This window comes from Solanum tuberosum, unplaced genomic scaffold (assembly GCF_000226075.1).
Source record: "Solanum tuberosum cultivar DM 1-3 516 R44 unplaced genomic scaffold, SolTub_3.0 scf00051, whole genome shotgun sequence".
Lineage (NCBI taxonomy): Eukaryota > Viridiplantae > Streptophyta > Magnoliopsida > Solanales > Solanaceae > Solanum > Solanum tuberosum.
This window is the reverse complement of record NW_006238978.1, coordinates 1,859,343-1,882,424: the sequence shown is the minus strand read 5'-3', so window position 1 is coordinate 1,882,424 and position 23,082 is coordinate 1,859,343. Positions and strand designations below refer to the sequence as shown.

Here is a 23,082-nt window from a genome sequence, read left to right as displayed (position 1 = left end):
TCTGTAAATACGTATAATTGGTTTTCGTTCTTCTTCTTATTCCTCATTTTTTTTAATGGCTAACCTTCAACTTTAGCACAAAGTTGTTGAAAAAATTAAAAACGTGACACCTTGGATGGTTGTTACTCGTTGAATTGTATTGTTAGTTTAATTATAATATTTATTTTGATTGTTACTTAAATTTTATTGTATATTATTGTTTAAATCCAACGATGAAAAGACCCATTTCATGTAGCGATCGATTTGCTGTGAGAACGATACAATCTATTAAAATACTGTATTCATTAAAATAATGCAGAACGATACAATACAACACAATACAAATCAGTTCATAATTGAAATTTATTAATTGAGTTGAAAAAAAATGTAGAAAGAGTCTAAAAATTTAGCATATTTAAACTTATTGATATAAATGATTGAATTTATTATTGCGTAATAATAAAACAATGTCATTTTAGGTAGTAAAAATATATCTTGCGGAATAAATTTATATGAGATAGGTCTATACGAGGCTAGGCGGGATGAATTGAAAAATAAAATAGAGAAGTATAAAAAATACCCTTAAACTCGAGTGTGAATTATTAGTTTTTTTTTTCTGAACTATTGACCTTCTTATACATATTTCTTTACTTAACTAATTGAACTTAAATATACCTCGATCTTTGCTTCATGAGTGAAATACGCCCCTCGCCAAGTTTAGAGGTGTTTTCAACACTTATCTCAACCTTTTATTAAGATACCGATGCTCCTACAAGATTTTGATACCATTTACTATATCATGTGACAAATTGAATATGTATCTAAATTTAGTTAATTAAATAAATGGATGATTTTCAAATTGTCAATAATTAAAGACAAAATTAATAATTTGCGCTTGAAGTCTTCATGGATTTATACGGATTTACCCCGCAACTGCCCCGCCAATGATATCGTTACTTGTGTACCTAATAAGTAGGTAATTTTTGGGAAGTACAAATTAGAAAGAGTAAACGAAAGCTTTTATTGACACGTCAATCAACTGGCCGGAAAATCGCCATAGCTAAACTTCACCATAAAAAATGGTGGAAATTTAAACCATTAACACAAAAAGCACCAATAATGATGATCCCTTTTGTCACCTTCACCTTACTCATCTTCTTCAACTTGATTTCATCATCTTCTTCTTCACAAATCTCCATTTCTGTAACCCCAAAAACCTTATCAAAATCTGGTGATTTTGTTACAATCAAATGGACTGGTATCCCCTCACCTTCTAAACTCGATTTCTTAGGAATTTACTCTCCACCCAGTTCACTCCACGACAATTTCATTGGCTATATTTTCCTATCTTCAACACCCGAATGGGAATCTGGGTCGGGTTCAATTTCCATCCCTTTAGTCAATCTTCGATCTGGGTATCAGTTTCGGATATTCAGATGGACGGAATCGGAGATTGTACCGGATCTAGTGGATCATGACCACAATCCATTGCCGCAGACGAAGCATATTCTTGCGGTGTCGGAGGAGGTTGGGTTTGTTTCGGGTCGGGGACCCGAACAGGTTCATTTGGCTTTAACGGGTTTTGAAGATGAGATGCGGGTTATGTTTGTTACGCCTGACGGGAAAGAGAGTTATGTGAGATATGGGTTGACCCGGGGTAGATTGGGTCGGGTTGTGAAAACTCGGGTTGTGAGGTATGAGAAGGAAGATTTATGTGATGCACCAGCTAATAGTAGTATTGGATGGAGAGATCCTGGGTATATACATGATGGTGTTATGCTTAATTTGAAAAAGGGAAAGAAGTATTATTATCAGGTATTGTTCGGGTCTTAATTTTCTTAAACTCCGTGTTAATTAGTTGAGATTGAAGATCAGTTGTTATTAATATTAACTTAGAGTAAGGAAAAGTATGAAATTTAGATTGTTTTTAACTTTAGATGTAGTAATTATCAATTTCATATGGTATTGTTGAGTGAGCTAAAGCTGTGGAATGCTAATCCGTTGTACGAGTTAATGGTGCCAGCTAATTTACTTCTTACCTGTACCTACATATGTCCGGCACCCTGCATGAACGCGAGATGCTTCATGCACCGTGTAGTCATACATGTGCCGTATTCCGTTAATTAATTAGCAAATTTACTTTCTCAGCAACAGTAAAGTTGTTGTCCGGTGACTAGGAGGTCACGGGTTCAAGCCTTGGAAACAGCCTCTTGTAGAAATGCAAGGTAAGGCTGCATACAATAGGCCCTTGTGGTTGAGCCCTTCCCTAGACCTTGTGCATAGCGGGAGCTTTAGTGCACCGGGCTGCCCTTTTTAGCAAGAGTTATGCTTTTACATGGGGTGGGAGGTTTGAGCAGTGGGCAGCCAAGTGAAGTTTTGGTTTGCAATATGATGGTATTGATATGATAGTAAGTTCGGGATTTCTAATGACAGTATAATATGGTGAGTTATGGTTTGAGTGATGAGCGAGTTCATGCATGCGATTTTCTAGCGGAGTACAATTTTTTGTTGTTGATAAATTATCTAGTGAAGAACATCGAGCCCCCAAAATTGAATTTTCATCAAATTCAGAGCTATATGCTATAGTGGAACCATCCTCTAGTTAAGAATGTTCGGAAGTAATACTAATTTCACCCCATCCATACAATTTTTATTTTTTTTATCCTGAGTAGCTATGGTGGTACGCTGTGATGGTATATAATGCAGAGTTAGAAATTGTTCATTTCTTGAATGACGTCGGGTTGCCACAGTTGATATCTCTAATGATGCATTACCATACAGGTTGGCAGTGATTCAGGGGGCTGGAGCACCATTTACAGCTTTGTGTCACAGAATAGAGACTCAGGTGAAACATTTGCTTTCTTGTTTGGAGACATGGGGACTGCTACCCCATACTTGACATTTCTTCGTACACAGGACGAAAGTAAATCAACGATTAAGTGGATTAGCCGTGATATTGAAGCTCTTGGTAATAAGCCTGCCCTTATCTCACATATTGGAGATATCAGCTACGCTAGAGGATACTCTTGGTTGTGGGACAACTTTTTTACTCAGGTAGAACCTGTTGCATCCAGAGTTCCATACCATGTATGCATCGGAAACCATGAATATGATTGGCCACTTCAACCTTGGAAGCCTGATTGGTCAAGCTACGGGAAAGATGGGGGAGGTGAATGTGGTGTACCCTACAGTCATAAGTTCCATATGCCAGGAAACTCTTCAGTGCCGACTGGAATGCATGCTCCTGCAACTCGGAATCTTTATTACTCATTTGATTCTGGGCCCGTTCACTTTGTCTATATGTCAACTGAAACCAATTTCCTTCCAGGTAGTAACCAGTATGACTTTTTAAAGCATGACTTGGAATCAGTTGATCGAGTAAAAACTCCTTTTGTTGTCTTTCAAGGGCACAGACCAATGTACAGTTCAAGTAGCGGAGCAAAAGATATATCTTTGAGGAAGAGAATGATTGAGTATTTGGAACCTCTTCTTGTGAAGAACAATGTGAATCTTGTATTGTGGGGGCATGTTCATAGGTATGAGAGGTTTTGCCCTTTGAATAACTTCACCTGTGGAAGCTTGGCCTTGAATGGGAAGGAGCAAAAGGCTTTCCCAGTTCAAATTGTGATTGGGATGGCAGGACAGGACTGGCAGCCTATCTGGGCACCAAGAGAAGACCACCCTACGGATCCTATTTTCCCACAGCCTCTGCAATCTCTGTACCGTGGGAGTGAATTTGGCTACGTGAGGCTGCATGCCACAAAGAAAAAGCTTACACTTTCTTATGTAGGAAACCATGACGGAGAGGTGCATGATAAGGTGGAGTTCCTAGCTTCAGGACTACTTCTCAGTGCTGGTATCCGTGATGGTCCTGCAGATGCAGTACACATGGAGTCTAAGTTCTCATGGTATGTAAAGGTTGGAAGTGTGCTAATGCTTGGAGCTTTTATGGGTTACATAGTTGGATTCTTATCTCATGCTCGGAAAAATTCTGCTGATAAAGGATGGAGACCTATAAAAACTGAGGAAATATGAATACTTGCTTCTTCAGATTGTGAAATTTGGTGATACTCAAGTCTTACTAGGCAATCTACATTGCGATACTCAAGTCTTACTACCAGTTGCCATATGGGAAAACCGAAGTTAAGACGATGCTTCACCTAGTCATGGTAAGATAGAGAGAATGCCTGCATAATTATTGTGGCCAGCATTTTGCACTAGTCCTGTAATGTGACTGAGAATAATCATGTGTTTGGTAATGGGTATTATTGTTTTATTCCGTCATTTCAGTATAAATGGGCAGATAAGTTATCCATATGGAAGGTGGATAAAATAATCTCATGGGATATCCTCGTCTATCCCACCGACCTGACGTCCCCATAGCATGTTTTTAATGATTTTAGATGTGATTTGGAGAATGTTCTTATATATGATCAGTGCTTGATTGAGTTGCTGTTTAGCAATTGCCAAGAAATTAAACAATATATAATGGTTGGGATTTAGCTCTTCTTCTCTGTTGGTTTACTACTTTCTATTTTAAAGAGACTTGTGTTTTTTCATGGATAATTGTTGTTGGTGATTGTTCTTGTTAAATAGAGGAGGAATACTGGTCTTTTGGATACAACAATATAATTGTGATCATAGTAGATGTTTTCTAAGGTCTTGAGGTTTGAGAAAAATCGATTTTATTCAAACCGTGAACACATGCATCACAATTCACAAGTTGTGCTTTTTTAGGTTACATTGTAGTTTGGTAGGTAATTGGGCAACAAGATTGAATTGCACTACATGAATGCCAAAATTGATAAGTGAAGTCATTGATGAGGAAACTTATAGGGAATGCAATGTAATTTTATTGAATTTGATAAATACAAGAATGGTAATCTGAGACGGATTCAATATTTGAAGTTTATGAGTTTCTATAACGACTTAAAGTTAATATACAATAATAATTGAGTTTTCAATCAAATATTCGTAGATATTTACATATATATGGTTGAGACAGTTGTAAGCAAATAGAGTTAAAGTTAGGAAACTACCTACTAAAGATTCTCCCAAACAATAGGAACTAATAATGGATAAGAGACAAGAACCCTCCTAAAACTATGGCGAAACTGTAAGTTACACATCTAAATTATATGATGGTCCTATTATCTCTTGAACTTATTATTCTATACTATTTACACCCCTAAACTATGGGAGAATCATATTACCTTCTTAGGTTAATTATCAAGATTGCACTAGTTTTTGAGTTTAACTAACCTATTGTGTCTATTAAGATGATGTTATTGCATAGTTAAGTGCACTATTGTTATTGCAAATTTATTCGATTTTGATTAGTTTATGAGCAAATTTGACTCTTTTTCCTATGTGAAATTGTAACTAGCTAGGAGGTCTCACACTTACATTTACATATCATAACAAAGATGATTTTAAACTTGTACTGATTACTAATCCATCTTACTCTTGAAACAATCATTTCTTTTCTCTATCTTTAGGGGAATACACGCTATTTGACATTCAGAATTCATAAACTTCAAATCATGACTGTGTATCTGACAATGAGTAGAAGTACTAATAGGTCTAGTTCCTATCCCAACAAGTGCAATTCTCATGAAGAAGCCAACTATTTATAAAGACAAAAGACATGAATCAACAATTAAAAATGATTTGGGAAGATAATTTTGGCAAATCACTTAGCAATAAAGCTTAAAGCATAGTAACAACTTCCTTGGCTTTTTCAAATGACAAAACAGAAGTATAACAGCTAGTTTTTAGAATGAGAATACTAATTATAGAAGCATAAAAACTAAAACATGGACATAAGAATGTCTCAAAGTTAAAGAAGTGAATGAACTTAACTAGCAAAACTTGAAGCATATTCACAGAACATGCTACAAGTAGCTGTGATGTAAGGTTCTTACAACTGATTACAAAGAATGTAGGGATGACAAGTGAGAAACTGGGCATCCTGACCTGCTTATGCTTCTGCCTAATCGAAAATCAGCTTACCAACAAACATCGCGCATCTGTTTTTTAACAAACTACCAACGCGCAAAGGTAGGCTCACCGTTCATGTCCTCAACAGGAGCAGGAAGGTTAAGATCAAGTAAATCAGCAAATTCTGATCCTTTGACTGCTGAAGCTTGATTATGATTTTCCTGTGAACCAACAAGAAAATGTGACCTTTTGTGGCCACCTAAAGCTTGTCCAGACTTAAACATCCTGTTGCAGAACGGGCATTCGTGTCCTTTGAACTTTTTAGGTTTCATCTTCTTCTCAGGATTGTAATTGACATCTTGACCATCATGAACAGCTGGTTTTCTGTTGTTAAATGTCTCCCTATGCTTTCCCTTGTCTATGTAACTAGGACCATTTTCAGCACCACGACCATTCTCATCGGTTTCATATGTTGATTCGAAATAGGCATTGGCTTTTTTGTTGCAAGGTCTGTGTCCACCAAGAGCCTGATAAGAGCTAAAAGCCTTCTTGCAGTTGAAGCACTCATACTTTTTCTTCTTCTGAGTATGTTTGCTTCCTTCAGGACCTTTAAAACCAACCTTTATCTTCCTGAACGACGACTCATTTCCTAATTCTGGTTCATAAGATATATCCTTTGTTCTCTTTCTTGATTCACTCTTAGCCAAATTTGAAGCCATTCCATAGCTATCATATTTATATTCTTTGGTTGAACCATTAATCCTCATTTCTGTTATGTACTTTGTTGTTGTTGTTGTTCTGTTTAAGTCTTTTTCCACGTCTTTTCTAGTCTCATCGCACCAAACTCCGAGGCTCTTGTTAGATGTATTCCATTGGTAATTACCATTTCTATGGAACTCATCAACAGATGCATCTGATTCAACTTTCATATATTCGCCTAAAAAGTATCCGGAATCAGAATTCTCAGACTCAGCTTCAGCATTCAAATCATTAAGTTTCAAGTTTCTGTCCGCCTCTTTTTTGCTCCTTCGATGTGTTTCATCTAGATTGTCAGCAGGCTTTAGACAATCCTTTCTAGCTACTTTCATGTCGACAGATGATGATTTCGTCTCCAAAATAACAGAATTGTTGTCGGAGGACTCAACAACTGAATTGACACCATTCCAAATCCCAGAATCCATTGACAACATCATCAAACACTTAGCTACTTCCTCTTGATCTTGCTCATCAATCTCAGAAACAGATGACGAAACACTTCTATTGTTAACTAAGCAAAAAGAGGAAGACTTAGCTACAAGTCTATTGTACCTTTTAGTATTTGATCTGCTCTTCAGCTTTGGCTCCTCGGCTTCAGTATCTGAGTTGCTGTCCATCAACAGATTCTTGTTTTCACTGGTCCATGAGTGATCATCTTTCGACCCTCCCCTGTCTTTGCCAGAGTGACACGCCATATGACCACACAAAGCTTTCAACGATTGAAACACCTTACCACATTGCTGACAAACATTCTCCTGAGGCAACAAAGGAGACCTCGAATCCGAAGCCCTCCAAGTTTTCTTGGGATTATCTCTAAGACCATAACCAGAATGTTCACTTAATTCAAACTGTGATTTAGGATCTTTCTTGCTACTGTTCTTTCCACCATCAATCCAAGATTGCAACTTTTTCTGTTTAAACTCAACTTTTTCCTTTGTTAGTACATGAGACCTCATGTGACCACCAAATGACTTCCCACATGGATACTTCTTGTCACACAACTTACAAAAGTACTTCAAATCTTGATCTTCTTCCATTGAACAACTTTGTACAACAACAACTCGAATATCAAACAAATTCACCGCGTAACTACAAGATTTCAAGTTCAAACCACCCCCATATCAAAGAAAAGAGGAAAAAAAGCTTTAGATACAGATCACCAAGACTCTTCTTGGCTATTGCATTATATTAGCTAATCTCTCAAATAAATAAAAATGATATATGTTTTTGTGAAGTAAATGATCAGACCCACAATAAAAGGAGACTCTTTCAATTCCCATATCTATGTAATCTCTCACTCACTCACTAAGACAAACCAGATATTAAATGTACAAAATTTCAAGAATCCTTTATGAAAAATTCAATCTTTAATGACCATAAGACTAGCAATATATTTGGGACTTAAAAAAACAAATCACAACAGAAATCTAAAGACTCTTTCCTCCCCAACAAAACCCCTTTCTCTCACTCTTTTAGAATATTTTTTTTTTAAAAAAAGTGTTAAAATCTTTAATGACCATAAGACTAGCAAAAAAAACAATTCATTCTTTCTAAGCATATGGTCAAGATCTGATAGCTAATTTATTATTTGAGGATTGAGATTGAGAAAATTAAAAGAGTGAATACATTTTTTCTATTTTTGGGTATTGGAAATTAATTCTTATATTCTGAAATCTGTATAAAAACATTCCTCATTTGTCTATGCTCCTATGGTCACACACTCATAAATGGTTCCAAATCTGAAGGCTTTAGCCTTTATTGTTCTTTTTTAGGATTAATATACATGGTCAACCCTTTCAACTTATTAAGTCGTGTTTTAATTAAATACTTTAATTTATAATAAAATATTTTATCTAGATATTTTTTATTCAAATTTGGAAAAACACAATTACGCATAATAATTAAGTTAATTATATAAAATATGTCATTTTCTTTAATTATACGTGTCAACCTCAAGTAAAAAATGTCAGGGGTTTACGAGTTATTGAGATGAAGGTATAAAATTTAAGAAAATAATTTATTTTATGTGATTAACTTAACTATCTAATAAACAAAAGAGAATACACGCAAAAATAATAATCCAAAATATGATTTTAAAGTGTCTAATTAGAATATTGTATTAAGAATTGAGGTGTTCATTTAAAACATGATTTAGTTTAAGTGTCTAAATGAAATATTCTGATAAATTTAAGAGACTGTTTATATGTTAAGCCTTCTTTTTTTTTATTTATCTTCCTCCTAATTTGTGTCTTCCTAACACATTAGAGAATTTATTTTGACCCTTAACTTTACATGCTTTGTATTTGTTTTCTTGGATTATTTTCTCCCAACTCTTATTTTACTTGGTCAACTTTATTTTTTTCTGTAGATAATTTTGTGTGGAAGATAGTGAATTGGAAGTATCTTTCACCAGCATTAAGTCATTAATAAAGTGTATTACTCTAGATTATTTGTACACCCAAGTTAAATAGTATTTTCTTCGTTTAATATTAGTTATCAATATTTTTTATACATATATAATGAAAATCTCACAAATTGTTAAAATTATCAAAATTTCATTTATTCTTATACAATCTTAACAAATGAGTAAATCATAGTTTATAAACAAGGTATTAGAATATCCTAAGGTGCCGCATTATTAAATCACACATCTTCATACTCCTTTTATAAACAAATATTTGCGATTACAAACTTTCAAGCATACATAATGTTATAAAAATCTACTAGTCAACACTCAAAGTAGTAACTAACTATTCTTTAATATAATTATTTTATATGGTACGAACAATCTCTTCACGTCAAACATGAGTCTTATTTTGTAAAATTTAAAATAATGGAACTCTTTTTCTAAAATATAAACTTATAACCGAGTTTTACATTTTTAAAAATTGATCACAAATCCTTTTTATTTTTTTTGGATAATTTGAAATAATTATGTTCCCAGACAAGTGAGACCATGAACACCTTCGCCATCAACTAATAGGTTGAAGGTTCGAATCCAATCAGAGACTAAGTGAGAATACTATTGATCGTCATTCCTCCTCTTAAGGTGAAATTTTTTTAAAAAAGGATATGAAGGAATTAATTATCCACTTCGTATCTTCAAACTTTATTTATAATAACATTTTGTTAAAATGATCAAGGTTTTTTTTAAATCAATTTTTCATTATATGTTATATTATATATTTTGTTTAGCCTTTAGCTATAAGAAGTCATTTGGTAGGATGCAGTAATTAAGATAGTCCTTAGATTAAAATTTATTCCACCAAATATAATGTTTGGTTGTATTATTCAACTCAAACACACCTAATACATGAATAATTTAATACACCATATGTGGTCTTATCTAATACCAAGAATATGTAGAAAATACTAATACCATGCTTAGTAAGACTTAGATAAGGAAACAAAATGACTGAACTACCCTTTAAAAAAATAATTTTGGTAAAGAAATACACATTGTTCCCTTTGCAAAGAAAATGTCTACAGTTTTATATATTTGTATTTCAGGTACTCTGCCTCAAGTTCGGACAAGAATGATAAATTTCATTCATATAAAATTTCAAACACCGCATATTCAAAATTATTCTATGGTGATAGGCATGTAAATTTATAAAAATTACGATATAACTTAAATGTTTTTCTTCTTTATTAGAATTTAGACATGAATATGAAAATATGCCATAATGCTATACATGAAATAATAAATCACATAATTATTCAAGCGTATAATTGAAAAGAAGCCTCTTGTAGAGTTTTAAACTAAACACAAAATTATGTGTGAAGCAATGAACGAAACACTTGATAAAAAATAATTCATGCGTTACTAATCCCTACATTACTAATCCCTTCATATCAATCTTTGCACCAAACGATTCCTAAATGCCAATTTTTTTTTATAATTTCAAGGCACCTACAAATGCCATTGATAAAGTAGAATCACATAACAATATTTACAACTTCAATAAAATCTAATAAATTCAATAAGAAGTAATAAATTTATCAAGTGCTGTTGGACAAATAAGAGGAAAAAACAAAAACAAAAAAAATATTTCAAGTTACTTTAAAATGGGTAAGCTATTTTTTTTTTAGTTCATACATATATAAAACGAAATTTCATGAGGTCATTAATCCAACCTTCATTTTCTTGGCGTGAATAGTTTTACTTTACTTGAACATCCTCATTTGTTATATATTATCGTAAAGTGTATCATATACTCTATGGTAATCATAAAATATCCCAAAAAATATGTTTTTCCTTTTTATACTTATTATCTCATTAGAATTAATAAATACGACCCAACTCAATTTGCTTTTACGTATTAATTTTGAGACTTCATATTTGGAAAAATCTTTTTGGTCAGAAAATTTGATCAGAATTTGACTAGAATGATATTTTATCTATGTTATTTTACCTTTTAAAATATTTTTACCCTTTTAACTTTAATACCTTTTAACTTAAAAAAAAAAAAAAATTAGTTTATTTTAAAATAATTTTTTATTTTTTATTTTCTGACCAAATTCTCTCGCCATTTAGCACTTTCCTTGTTTTTTATAAAAGACAGACCGACTCTGTAAAACTTACTACTATATTTTTAAAACTAAAAGTAATGGTAATTTGGGATCCCGTGAACAGAAAACATACCCATCTTTTATTAATATTTTGATTCCCTTTTTGCAAATTTGAGAGAAGTAATTATTCCCAAGTAATTATGAGAGTACGTCTCGATGTGCGAGCAGAGCTAGATAAAGTCGAGGATTATTTAATTTTTATTTTATAAAAAATATATACTGTATTATTTATATATGGATAAAATTATTTTTGATAGATATATTGATTGATGAACTTGTTTTAACTTTTTTTTTATGTGTCTACCGTTTTATATTTTGAACTTTTAGTGAAATCACGACTTACTGCTTAGTATTAGGATTGTTTAAAGTCAAATCGAAATCGATAACTTGAATCGAAAAAATAATTAATTTATCGATAATGATTATTGATTTCGCAACTTCAGTAACAATTTTAATTTAATTTTATTATCGAATTATTCGATTCTAAACGATTTGAAATTTTTTTCTTAACAGGTTAACTGATAACTTGATAATAAATTAAATAATTATATTTATAATAAGTGGATCGCGGTATACGCTGTCCAACTCACAATAAATTATGATTAAATAATTGATCTCTCTCCATTAATCGAGAACTCACGCGCGCAAGCACTCTCTCTCTTCATTTTCTCTCTCTAAACATCAATGGCGAATCCTGCATAGCTTCAATCTATACGTATATATAACGGAATTACACCAACCAACTCACACTGCCCCTCGCATTGCTGCTCAACTGGTAACATCAACAATCCTAATCATTAGTTTTGTTCCATTGTGATTCCAGAATTTTGAGTTTTTTTGTTTACATCTGGTGTTTGGTATTCATATTGAGCTTCAATTAAACCAATTTACGCCGCATAAGGTGAAACAAACTAGAATAAGCCGAGACCTCTGGTTAAGAACAGAGGGATCACTCTTTTGGTGTAGAATTTAGAGTGAATGAGTTGAGAACATGTGCAATCGTATATTATATTGTATATGTATAATTGTTTTGTAGGTGTTTACATGATTTGAACCGTGAGAATGAGAAGCAATGCGTTTAGTTGAATCTGCTGCAAAGGGCTAAGATTCGTCTCTGGCTTTGTTAGTAATCAACTTTTTATAATGTGATTTTGTTTTAGTGTGCTGCTTGATTTGGATCTGATCTGTGTTTGAAATTTTGTTATCTCTCGCGCTAGAAATTTGGAATCAATTATGAGTAGGATGTTTCTTTCAGCTGCTTATTTTTTATTGATCTTAGGTGGATTCTGTGTTTTTGATATGCATTTGAGACCATTTTCTGCTGGAAAAGCTGAAAGTTGGATTATAAATTTTGATTCATATCTGTTTTTTGGGGATTGGGGTGGAAGGGTCTATTTTCATCCATCTTAGTTGGAAATTTTGTGTTTTAATCTCTGTTTGAGGATTTTCTGCTTGAATTGTTAAAATTGGAATATCAATTGTGCTTAGGGTGTTAGTTTCTGTTTGTTTTTCTTTTCTTTTTTTGCTAGTTTTCCTATTTTTATTGATTTTATATTTGGTGTTTTTTGCAGGTTGATCTGTCCGTGTAGTTGCTGGATTTGGATTACTTTGTATTTGACGATATAGCTAGAGTTGTTTTGGAATTGGTATTTTTCAGTGCAGTTGTGTTTTAGAGGACTTTTCTAATATATTTTGAGGGGTAATTGATGCATCATTACCATATGGGAGGAGTTATGGTTGATCTAAACTTTTTGTTTTAGTTTCCAATTGGAGACTAACAGGATAGAGATTGTGCTGATTGTGATCTTGATTATCTGATTGGTGGTTTGGTATGATTTTGGAGTTCCATTCTCCTAAGGAAGTTAGGTTGAGTTCTAATCAATGCTAGTTGAAATTGTTCGAATTTTGTGTGGTATATGTGGGTGATGATATCGGATGACAGCTTATAATTTTCATAGCTCTTGGAGGTTGAGGTTGAAGCAAATAGCTAGCACATTGTGATCTTCTCAACTTTAACTTTGTTGAGGTTACATAAATTGGAGATGAAAAGCCCTTGGCTTAACAAATTATCAAGAAATTTCAGGTCTAGATCACCATTCAAGTGGTTACTCTTGTGTCTTGTCAGTGTCTTGGTGGTGATAGCATTGCTAGGATCATCTTCAAGTACCTTTAATTCAGTCACTTCCTCTGTGAAGAATGATATATACACGAATTACAGAAAGCTAAAGGAGCAAGCAAGAAGCGATTATTTAGAGTTAAAAAGCCTTGCTGTGGGAGAAAATCAGATAAAGGATGTTGGTGTTTGTGGTAAGGAAAGAGAAAATTGTGTGCCTTGCTACAATGTGTCTGCAAATATTCTAGCTGGGCTTAAAGATGGCGAGGAGTTAGATCGGCATTGTGAGTTATCACGAGAACATCAATATTGTCTGATTCGTCCACCTAAGGACTATAAGATTCCGTTGTCTTGGCCAGCAGGAAGGGATGTTATATGGAGTGGAAATGTGAAGCTAACCAAAGATCAGTTCCTTTCTTCTGGAAGCATTATGAAAAGGTAAAGTAAATTAAATGATCCTGTCAATGATCTTAACATGTCAAATTGTTGTGCGTTACATGCTTGAAGGACGAAGGCCTGCATTTTGAGTTTCCGAGCTCTTTTGGGGTTTTATTCATTTGTAGGAATAATCTTGAAGTCTTTATGTAAGGTGACAGCTTTCCCTCTACCTTATTGTAACTCTTCGTTTCTCCAGGCTAATGTTACTAGAAGAAAATCAAATTGCTTTCCATTCACAAGATGGGATGATGGTTGATGATGTCAAAGATTACTCTCACCTAATTGCAGAGATGATTGGGCTGGGAAGTGACACAGAATTCCTTCAAGCTGGTGTAAGTAATCTTTTGTTCATCTTTCCATAAGCTACTTGTTTGGGTCATTGCTGGTTTCTAATGAATCAATGTTTCTAGAATGCTACCGGTTTCATATTATTGGAACTGTGATGCAGAACCTTAGTTCTACTTGTAGAATATAATATTTTTATTTACTGAATAACAGGTGCGTACTGTACTAGATATTGGTTGTGGCTTTGGTAGCTTCAGTGCCCACCTGCTCTCGCTCAACTTGATGGCTCTTTGTGTGGCAGCTTATGGGTCATCTGGTAGCCATGTTCAGGTAGCACTTGAGAGAGGCCTTCCTGCAGTCATCGGAAACTTTATTTCAAAACAGCTACCATTTCCATCATTGTCCTATGACATGGTTCATTGTGCTCAGTGTGGAATCATTTGGGACAGCAAAGGTATTGCCATTGCTTTTCACTTTTCAGGAACTGTATTTCCCATACTTATTTCTCATTATCGTTTTATGTGACCTGACTGATTTCCCACCAGTGTTTATCAAGATTTTGTTTCAATAAGTATTCTCAATTTGCCTAATTTTGATATGTAATTCATTTTCCTAGTCTATTTCATGCTGTGAGAGTAATGTACTTCACAACTAGTAATCCACGGTATCTCCCAAACTGTCTACTTTACAATGGAACTCCTTTACAGTAAAAAATATCTTCTCCAAAATATAATAAATCTTGTTGATTTGACCAATCTCACTTGAACTTTTTGGTGATCGTGCTGATAAATTATTGGTTCTGGTTTTAAATCCAGTCCCCAGCCCAGTCTCACCTAGAAAGATTTATTGCTGAGCTGAAGCAAAATTAACCTTCACAGTTAGACACCCTCATCCTTTTCTGATAGTAACATGTTCAAGTTTTTGTGGGTTACTTTTTTTCTTTATTGGATCACTCAACAATCATCTGTATGGTAACTGACCTTCTGAGGATTTATACCCGAACAAGTGGCATGAAACTAATAATGATCTGACAAAACAGATGGGCTGTTTCTTATTGAAATTGACCGTGTACTCAAGCCTGGAGGTTACTTTGTTTTGACCTCATCCACAACCCAGCAGCAGGGTAGTTCTACCGGTGCAAAGAAGGGAATCATGTCTACTCCTTTGGAAGATTTCACTAAGAAACTCTGTTGGTCTCTTTTGGAACAGCAAGACGAAACTTTCATCTGGCAGAAAACGGTTGATTCCCAGTGCTACACATCTGGGTAAGACTACCAAAGATGCCAATGCCATGTATTCCCTCTATATTTTGTTCCCCGTTTCCTTCAACCTACTTTTGATTTCACTTTATTCAGTTAAAAAGCTAAAAGTTGAAGAATAGTCATTTAAATAGAAGTTACAATCAATTGCAGAGTACTAGACTCAGGAAGATGATTTAGATTATTTTTTGGTTTAAACACATTATTCTTAGGTGTACTTGGATTTTGTATGTGTGCATGGTCAGGTTTTAACTAATTCACATTTTGTTTACACTGTCATACCTCTCAATAGTGACAGTGTTTGTTTGAAAGTTTCATGGCTTCTACAGTGGGGTGTTGTTATGTATGTATACTGAAATTTGACATTTAGATCTTAATTAGTTGTTATAAACATAAGTATGCAAAATTAGAAAGAGTATGAATGTAAATAAGGCAAACATCAGTAGTCTTTCCTCGTGAAGTTATTATGTCCATAACTTATGGGCACCGTTTAAATACAATTTGTTTTCTTTAGATTGATATTCGTGCTTGAAATTTACTATGTGCATAACATTAATGATGATTATCATAAATATTTTAATATTTTATTTTATACGTAATATATTTCTTACAAAATATTATTACACAATATTTGAGAATAGCTATTATAGAGGGGTAATTTACAAAAAGTGTATTGCTATAATGACTGTCATTGTTGTTATAGGTAGAGTGTTGTTATAGAAAATGTAAAATATAACATGAAAAATCAGTTCTGGAGAAAATCAGACCGTTATAGTGAAATGTTGTTATAACGAATGACTGTTATAGAGAAATTTGACTGTACTTGTTTTCACTTTTAAAAACCGTACATTTACCCCTCCCATACCCTGCTAAAAAGTTACGGAAAAGCTCTCCCTTTCATGCTCAGACTTTGATGCAGATGTCTTCCATTTCTGTTCTCTTTTTCAAGTTACAGTTTTCATTTTTATGCTTTTTTTGCCCACCTGACCTTCTCTAATTGCACTGGGTATGTTGTTGTTTACCTTCTCTAATTGGCTTTTGCCTTTTAATGTAGCAAGCAGGATACTATACCAATTTGTAAAGGACAGGATATGCAACTGTACTACCAGCCACTTGCACATTGTATATCTGGAACAGGCAGTGATCGATGGATTCCAATTCATAGCAGATCTGATTCTATGAACTCAACTGAGCTCAAAGTTCATGGCAAGTTTATCTAAATAAAATTGGTTTGTTCAACTTTACCGTCATTCTCTAATTTCCTGCCATTTGGCTCTTTATTGTTAACATGCAATCATTGCCTGTGTTTTGTTCTATGGCAGGAGTTTATCCTGACAATTTCTTTGAGGATTCAGAATTCTGGAAATCGGCTGTGCGAAACTATTGGTCTTTGCTGTCACCGTTGATTTTCTCTGACCATCCAAAGAGGCCAGGTGATGACGATCCATTGCCTCCGTATAATATGGTGCGGAATGTCTTGGACATGAATGCTCATTATGGAGGTTTAAATGCTGCATTGTTGGAGGCAGGAAAGTCAGTTTGGGTGATGAATGTTGTGCCTCTTGGGGTGCATAATACACTTCCTCTGATACTTGATCGAGGCTTTGCTGGCATTTTGCATAACTGGTAAGCCATTCTACTATAGACACTGAGATTTATGCGCTTTTGGATCTATCTTAAGTTTGTGGATTCTGCGATCATCTTGCAGATTATTTTAGTGAGGAAAATCACAGAACTTTGTGAATTAAGTAGCAATATGTGTTTCTCGTAATGTATGTGATCATAAATCACTTAAATGATTTCTACAATTAGATGGATCGTAAAATCAGACAATGCTATAATGGCTGACCCCGAACATATTAGACGGATGGTAATATTATCAAATGATCCTGATGTTGAATTTAATATAACCATCTCCAAATTTAATGTGTGGTTTTGAAGACTCATAAACATAGTATAGTTTGTATTGTGATTGTACCTTTTTCCGATCCTTATAAATCTTTTCTGCCATAAAGCAATGTATTTGACCAGTGAGGATAAGTTGAAGATAAAAGGAAAAACCCGGAGCCATAATCAACATAACAAGCTTGACCTTATCCTCACCGGATGTTTATCATTGTTTTCTTACTCACGCTTTTCCCTTGATATTGGATTCAATCATATGAGTTTGAAGAATTATGTTTGAGACTGATATCCAATGTTCTTAATATTGGGCCAGGTGTGAACCCTTTCCTACATATCCACGAACATACGATTTGCTCCATGGTAATGGGCTTCTTTCGCACCTTGAATCACAAGGATGCAGTATAGTTGAAGTGCTTTTTGAGATGGACCGTATCTTACGGCCTGAGGTAATATTGTATTTGAAGTCTGCACTTTTAGATCATTTTTCATTTTACTCTTTCTTTAAACATAAGCCTGCTTTTCTTAGATATGCTTAGGGGTGGAAAATGGGTGGATCGAGTCAGATATGAGTGGGTCAAAAATGAGTCAGGTGAAAGTGGATAAAGTATCCGACCCACACATCTTTGATATGAAAAAATAATGGGTAAACCAACAGATTATATGGATAATATACTTGTTATTATGTAAAGAAATAAGTACTCCCAAACTACAAACATTTTTTTCTTCTTTTTCTATTTTTAGGGTATGTTTGGTATGAAGGAGAATATTTTCGTGTACTCCTAGAAAACGTTTTTCTAGAAAATAAATGGTCCTGAGTCGAAGTCAAGGTTGGGTTTAGATCGTGAGTCGGGGTCGAAAGTCAAGTCCTGAGTCGAGATTTGGAGTCAGGTCTTGGTTTTGGTCAAGAGACGGGAGTCAAGTCCCAAGTTGGGATCGGAAGTTGGATACTGGGTTGGGGTTGGGGTCCTGGGTCGGAGTCGGCCATATGATCTATGTTTTCATCTTTTGACGTTTGGGATTCAGGCGTAGGTCATTGATTGCTTGATACTCTTATCTTCCTGTTCTATTTAAGGTTTGGGATTCAGGCGTAGTTCATTGATTGCTTGATATTCTCTCTTATCTTTCCTGTTCTATTTGATAACTGAAAACACCTTCAAAATGTGTCACTCATGTTTGCTTGATTCCTTGAATGTTTTAACATGTGAATTTGACAGGGATGGATTATTCTCTCTGATAAATTGGGCCCTATAGAGAAAGTGCGGATGGTAGCAACACAAATGCGCTGGGAAGCCAGGGTAATTGACCTCCAGGATGGAAGTGACCAACGACTACTCGTATGCCAAAAATCATTCGTGAGAAAGTGATCATCTTGAAGTGGAATTCACAATCCAATGATTAGCCACTCCTTGTCCCATGTATGTGTGTGTGCTCGCGTGCTTTTTCCCTGCAGATTTCTGCATTTTGTTTCCCTGCAAATGTCTTTTTAGTTTGTAGTGGTGAGACTTGTTTTTTAATCTTACCAGGCCACAGCTGCATGGCCACGTCTCAATCTTGACATCCTTTTAGATGGATAATAAGGTGGCCTCAAAGGCGGAAATATAATTTTTTGGAATCTGTAGTTTGCTGGAATAGAGACAGCAGAGAAAGAAGAATTTCCCCTTACAAAAGATTCATGTAGCAATTCATTCAGCATTGTTTTTCTTTCCCTTTTTCAGTTTATTAACATATTTTTCAATTTGTAACTAAATGTTGTGTAGTGAAGAATCACCTTCTGTCAAAGCAAGAGATTTTTTTCACAAAATGAAAGAATCAATCATAATGAATGGCTTCCCAAGATACACCTTGTTTTTTTAGCTCTACAGACTCTTATGGATAATCCTGGATTTGTGACTAACAGTTCAGTGGACGTCTTCATTGCCATATTTCTACGTCTTGAGGAAGTGCCTGACAATTCTAAGTTCTTGGATTGCCGGTATGGAACCTCTTTCTCGAACTGTTCCCCAAGCCAGTTGAGAACAACTTACGCGCTTACCTCCCATTGAGTTATGTATATTCTGCAGATTAGGTTCCAAGTGCAACTACCAGAAGAAAGGGAGCGAGGTATATGACACTAGCTGGGGTTTACATGGGCCAATTCAAAGCTCCCTGCCAGTGAATTTCAATTACAGGCAAGCATCATTTGACCGTTGTTTGTTTGGAAATATAACTTGGTGTCATAGCAGTCATGATTCTGTTGTTCTAATTCTCCTCCTATCCCTAGTTGCCATTCTCTCCCCATACCTTGCAAATATATCAGCTAAATCGAATTGCCCAACTTCTCCAAGTTTGTTGCTCATCACCTCAAACATAACCACCCCTTCCTCATTGGAATAATAATGCAAAAACTTGTTATAATCAAACCTAGGTACCTCAACTTTCCTGTACAGTAATCTCTCTGCATATTTGTTAGCCTCCAACGTCTTCCCCGCCTTAACCAAACCTCCTACGAAGATGGTGTCGAAATTCACAAGAGGATCTGATCCTTTCCTCCCTCTCCTCCCTAAATGCCCTTGTAACAACATAACATACGTATGCATTATCGGCTCACATCCCCTTTTAATCATCTCCCTAAATACTTCAGTTGCTTCACTTGCTCTTTTCAATTTCAACAGCCCCTTGATCATCCCATGATAAACACTTATATCAGGATTCTCTACTCCTTCCACAACCCTATACGCCTCCATAACCCTTCCTCTACTCATAAGCCCATACGTTATCGATCCTAATGTAAGATTGTCCGCTTTAATCCCTCTCTTTTCCATTTCTTCAAACACTAAGTAACTCTCTCCAAGCTTCCCTTTCTTGCACAACCAATTGATCACCAACCTATAAGTTGAAACCCCTAATTCACTCATCCTATTTACTCTAACAGATTGAAAAACCTTCAACGCTTCAACATGTTGATTATTCTTGAAAAGGGTCTCAATCATAGTCTCAATCGACGCAATGTTAGGTTCAAAACCTTCGTCCACCATTAAATTCCAAATCTTTGAAGCTTCAATCACATCACCAACATCACAAAACCCGTAAATCAACCATCTATAAGTAACCTCATCTGGTTTTACCCAATCTTTCAACTTCAATACAACATGCTCAGCCTCCTCAACAAGCTTAGATCTACAAAGAGCTTCAACTACCTTATTCAATACATCAACACTATACCCATATCCATACTCATTCATCAAATGAAAAACTCCAACACATTTCTTCAACTCCCTAGCAGAAGCCAAAGTTTTCACCCCAACTACATAAGTCTTAGGGGTAACCAACTGACACCTTCCAATTTCTTGTAAAACTTCCCAGAAAAGGTCAATGTTTCTTGATTTTCCAATTACATCTAGCATTTTGTTGAAGGTGACAGGGGTGTGGTTGAAATGGGGTTGGGTCTTGGTAAATTGATAGAATTTGTAAATGGGTCTCCAAGAATACTGAAATTTGTTGCAGATTTGAAGGAAAAACTCATGGGTGAGGTCAAATGGTGTTTTGCAGAGGTTGTTGTGGAGTTTCTGGTCAGATGAGTACTGTTGCTGGTATAGAATTGTAGAAACTCTTAGGAGGTGAGATTCATTTACTGGTTTAATGGGGTTTGGAGAATGGAGTTGAGGAGCAAATTGGATTGGGTTGGGGGGTGGTGATGCAGCAGAGGGGGTGGGTGGGGTGTGGAGAAGACGATGGGGTGATTGGAGGAAGGTGAGAGACTTGAAAGTTGTAGGTTTTAACATTTGTGTGGGAAAATTGTGTAAAGTTTGCTTCAATAGGAATTTGTTTTACTTGAAGGGAGCTGAGAAAGGGAGGCAGGAAAAATAAGTTTTATGTATGAAAAATAGAAAATAGTAAGAAATGGAGAGAGAGAAACAGATGGCAATATTACAAATTTAGAGAAAATGATCAAAATGGTCCTTAATATATAGGGTTTGGATTATTTTGATCCTTCATATATACCACTTGATTGAAATAGTCCTTCATGTATACAATATGTTATCATTTTAGTCCTAAACTCTAACTCTGTCAAAAAAACTAACGGTTTCTCTTTTCTCCCTCTCTCTGCTTCATTATCATTGAAACCAAGTTGCCATATGATTTAACAATGGAAAATATCTGGTATCATTTTTGTCACGACCCGATTTATCGAGTCATGATGGCACCTACTATAACCCACCAGCAGGTAAGCCAACTCGTAACCCGGAACAACAAGTAACGGGTCTGAGGGTAGAAATTAAACAAGAGTAGGCAAATAACAATATAAACAGGCGGACGCAAACCAAAAACATATTTACAAATAAAGATCCCTCCCAGAACCTGGAAGTCACTAGTACAGAGCTACTACAAAATGAGTACAAGTCCTAAAACCGGACAACAGAGACTGGACTGTCTCGAAAGGAAAAAGACAAGTCTATATATACAGATGGAGACTGAAATAGTACAAAACGCCGTGTGCTCACCCCCGTCTCCGGATAAGTCTACTCCAAGCTAGATCAACGCTGGCTACTAGTGCTCGGACCTGCATCACAAAATAGATGCAGAGCGTAGCATGAGTACCAAAACAACAGGTACCCAGTAGGCATCATCGGCCGACTGAGCAAGATAAGCAAAAGTAAACTGAAATGCAAATAAAGGGTCACATCAAGTGCAAAGAGTAGTAAATAGGGGGTATGTACACGAGCGTACAGGCAACAAAGACAAGCAATCTAACTAACTCCGCCGGGCTCCCATAAACCCGACGGGTACGCTCGTGCACAATAAAAGAAACCACCTGCACGGACCCCCATAAGCCCGGCAGATGGACCGGCAGTTGAAGTAAAATAATGGAGCTAGAAGGTCTATCACAATATTACCAATTTCCGGACTTTTAACTGAACCATTCCCAATCATATTCCAAGATCTCATTACGTCCCGGACTTTAACCGGAATCTCTTCAACCTCCAAAACCTCAACCTACAGATGAGAGTAATCAAGACTAAACTGAAGCTTTAGTGAGGAATTGGGAATACACCACGTGCAAGCTGGACCACGGACTCGAACCGGGTGCTGTAGCCAAAGGTCGGGCACGGGTGGGCTGGACCACGGACTCGAACAGGGTACTGTAGCCAAAACCAGATCACAGGTAAGCTGGACCACGGACTCTAACCGGGTACTGTAGCTAAGCCTGGACATAAGTAAGCTGGACCACGGACTCTAACCGGGTACTGTAGCTAAGCCTGGACATAAGTAAGCTGGACCACGGACTCTAACCGGGTACTGTAGCTAAGCCTGGACATAAGTAAGCTGGACCACGGACTCTAACCGGGTACTGTAGCTAAGCCTGGACATAAGTAAGCTGGACCACGGACTCTAACCGGGTACTGTAGCTAAGCCTGGACATAAGTAAGCTGGACCACGGACTCTAACCGGGTACTGTAGCTAAGCCTGGACATAAGTAAGCTGGACCACGGACTCTAACCGGGTACTGTAGCTAAGCCTGGACATAAGTAAGCTGGACCACGGACTCTAACCGGGTACTGTAGCTAAGCCTGGACATAAGTAAGCTGGACCACGGACTCTAACCGGGTACTGTAGCTAAGCCTGGACATAAGTAAGCTGGACCACGGACTCTAACCGGGTACTGTAGCTAAGCCTGGACATAAGTAAGCTGGACCACGGACTCTAACCGGGTACTGTTCACGAGAGAAAGCCATAGCCTACCTGAAAGCCGATCACGCGTGCTCCAGCTCACGGTACCGGATCTTTTCCTTTCCGAACGGTCTCCAAATGCTTCCCCACTCAAACGAAGCCTCCCCTCGCGTTTCCGAGATCACC

General features: G+C 35.9%; 4 protein-coding genes across 5 annotated transcripts; 2 read left to right on the top strand and 2 right to left on the bottom strand.

Annotated features, from left to right (window-relative positions):
* The first annotated feature begins 967 nt into the window (after positions 1 to 967).
* Positions 968 to 4,524, top strand: LOC102586236 (probable inactive purple acid phosphatase 2). The gene is made up of 2 exons (XM_006344186.2): positions 968 to 1,794; positions 2,761 to 4,524. Exons 1-2 carry the CDS (start codon positions 1,099 to 1,101, stop codon positions 4,012 to 4,014), a joined length of 1,950 nt encoding a protein of 649 aa, XP_006344248.1. The 5' UTR covers positions 968 to 1,098; the 3' UTR covers positions 4,015 to 4,524.
* A 1,294-nt stretch (positions 4,525 to 5,818) lies between these two features.
* On the bottom strand, positions 5,819 to 8,307 carry LOC102585908 (uncharacterized). Its single transcript, XM_006344185.2, has one exon. It carries the CDS (start codon positions 7,710 to 7,712, stop codon positions 6,024 to 6,026), a length of 1,689 nt encoding a protein of 562 aa, XP_006344247.1. The 5' UTR covers positions 7,713 to 8,307; the 3' UTR covers positions 5,819 to 6,023.
* A 3,560-nt stretch (positions 8,308 to 11,867) lies between these two features.
* Positions 11,868 to 19,085, top strand: LOC102585023 (probable methyltransferase PMT5). 2 transcript variants are annotated; one of them, XM_006344183.2, is made up of 11 exons: positions 11,868 to 12,022; positions 12,284 to 12,369; positions 12,819 to 13,798; positions 13,995 to 14,130; positions 14,297 to 14,537; positions 15,123 to 15,348; positions 16,397 to 16,548; positions 16,665 to 16,968; positions 17,561 to 17,693; positions 18,462 to 18,662; positions 18,771 to 19,085. In XM_006344183.2, the coding sequence occupies exons 3-10, from the start codon at positions 13,290 to 13,292 to the stop codon at positions 18,609 to 18,611; spliced, it is 1,851 nt and encodes a 616-aa protein (XP_006344245.1). In that variant the 5' UTR covers positions 11,868 to 12,022; positions 12,284 to 12,369; positions 12,819 to 13,289; the 3' UTR covers positions 18,612 to 18,662; positions 18,771 to 19,085. The 2 variants fall into 2 exon arrangements, with proteins under 2 accessions (XP_006344245.1, XP_006344244.1); XM_006344182.2 differs by lacking the exon at positions 12,284 to 12,369.
* LOC102585570 (putative pentatricopeptide repeat-containing protein At1g26500) lies at positions 18,834 to 21,142 on the bottom strand. The gene has a single exon (XM_006344184.2). The coding sequence runs from the start codon at positions 21,006 to 21,008 to the stop codon at positions 19,470 to 19,472; it is 1,539 nt and encodes a 512-aa protein (XP_006344246.1). The 5' UTR covers positions 21,009 to 21,142; the 3' UTR covers positions 18,834 to 19,469.
* Positions 21,143 to 23,082: the final 1,940 nt, after the last annotated feature.

What these genes read in the sequence shown, in the direction of transcription:
- LOC102585570 (XM_006344184.2), bottom strand. Translation starts at nt 21,008, where the DNA reads ATGTTAAAACCTACAACTTTCAAGTCTCTCACCTTCCTCCAATCACCC.
- LOC102585908 (XM_006344185.2), bottom strand. Translation starts at nt 7,712, where the DNA reads ATGGAAGAAGATCAAGATTTGAAGTACTTTTGTAAGTTGTGTGACAAG.
- LOC102585023 (XM_006344182.2), top strand. Translation starts at nt 13,290, where the DNA reads ATGAAAAGCCCTTGGCTTAACAAATTATCAAGAAATTTCAGGTCTAGA. An exon ending in CAGAATTCCTTCAAGCTGGT is followed by an intron (nt 14,131 to 14,296) that starts GTAAGTAATCTT and finishes ACTGAATAACAG; the next exon opens with GTGCGTACTGTACTAGATAT. An exon ending in GCTGGCATTTTGCATAACTG is followed by an intron (nt 16,969 to 17,560) that starts GTAAGCCATTCT and finishes ATATTGGGCCAG; the next exon opens with GTGTGAACCCTTTCCTACAT.
- LOC102586236 (XM_006344186.2), top strand. Translation starts at nt 1,099, where the DNA reads ATGATGATCCCTTTTGTCACCTTCACCTTACTCATCTTCTTCAACTTG. An exon ending in GAAAGAAGTATTATTATCAG is followed by an intron (nt 1,795 to 2,760) that starts GTATTGTTCGGG and finishes ATTACCATACAG; the next exon opens with GTTGGCAGTGATTCAGGGGG.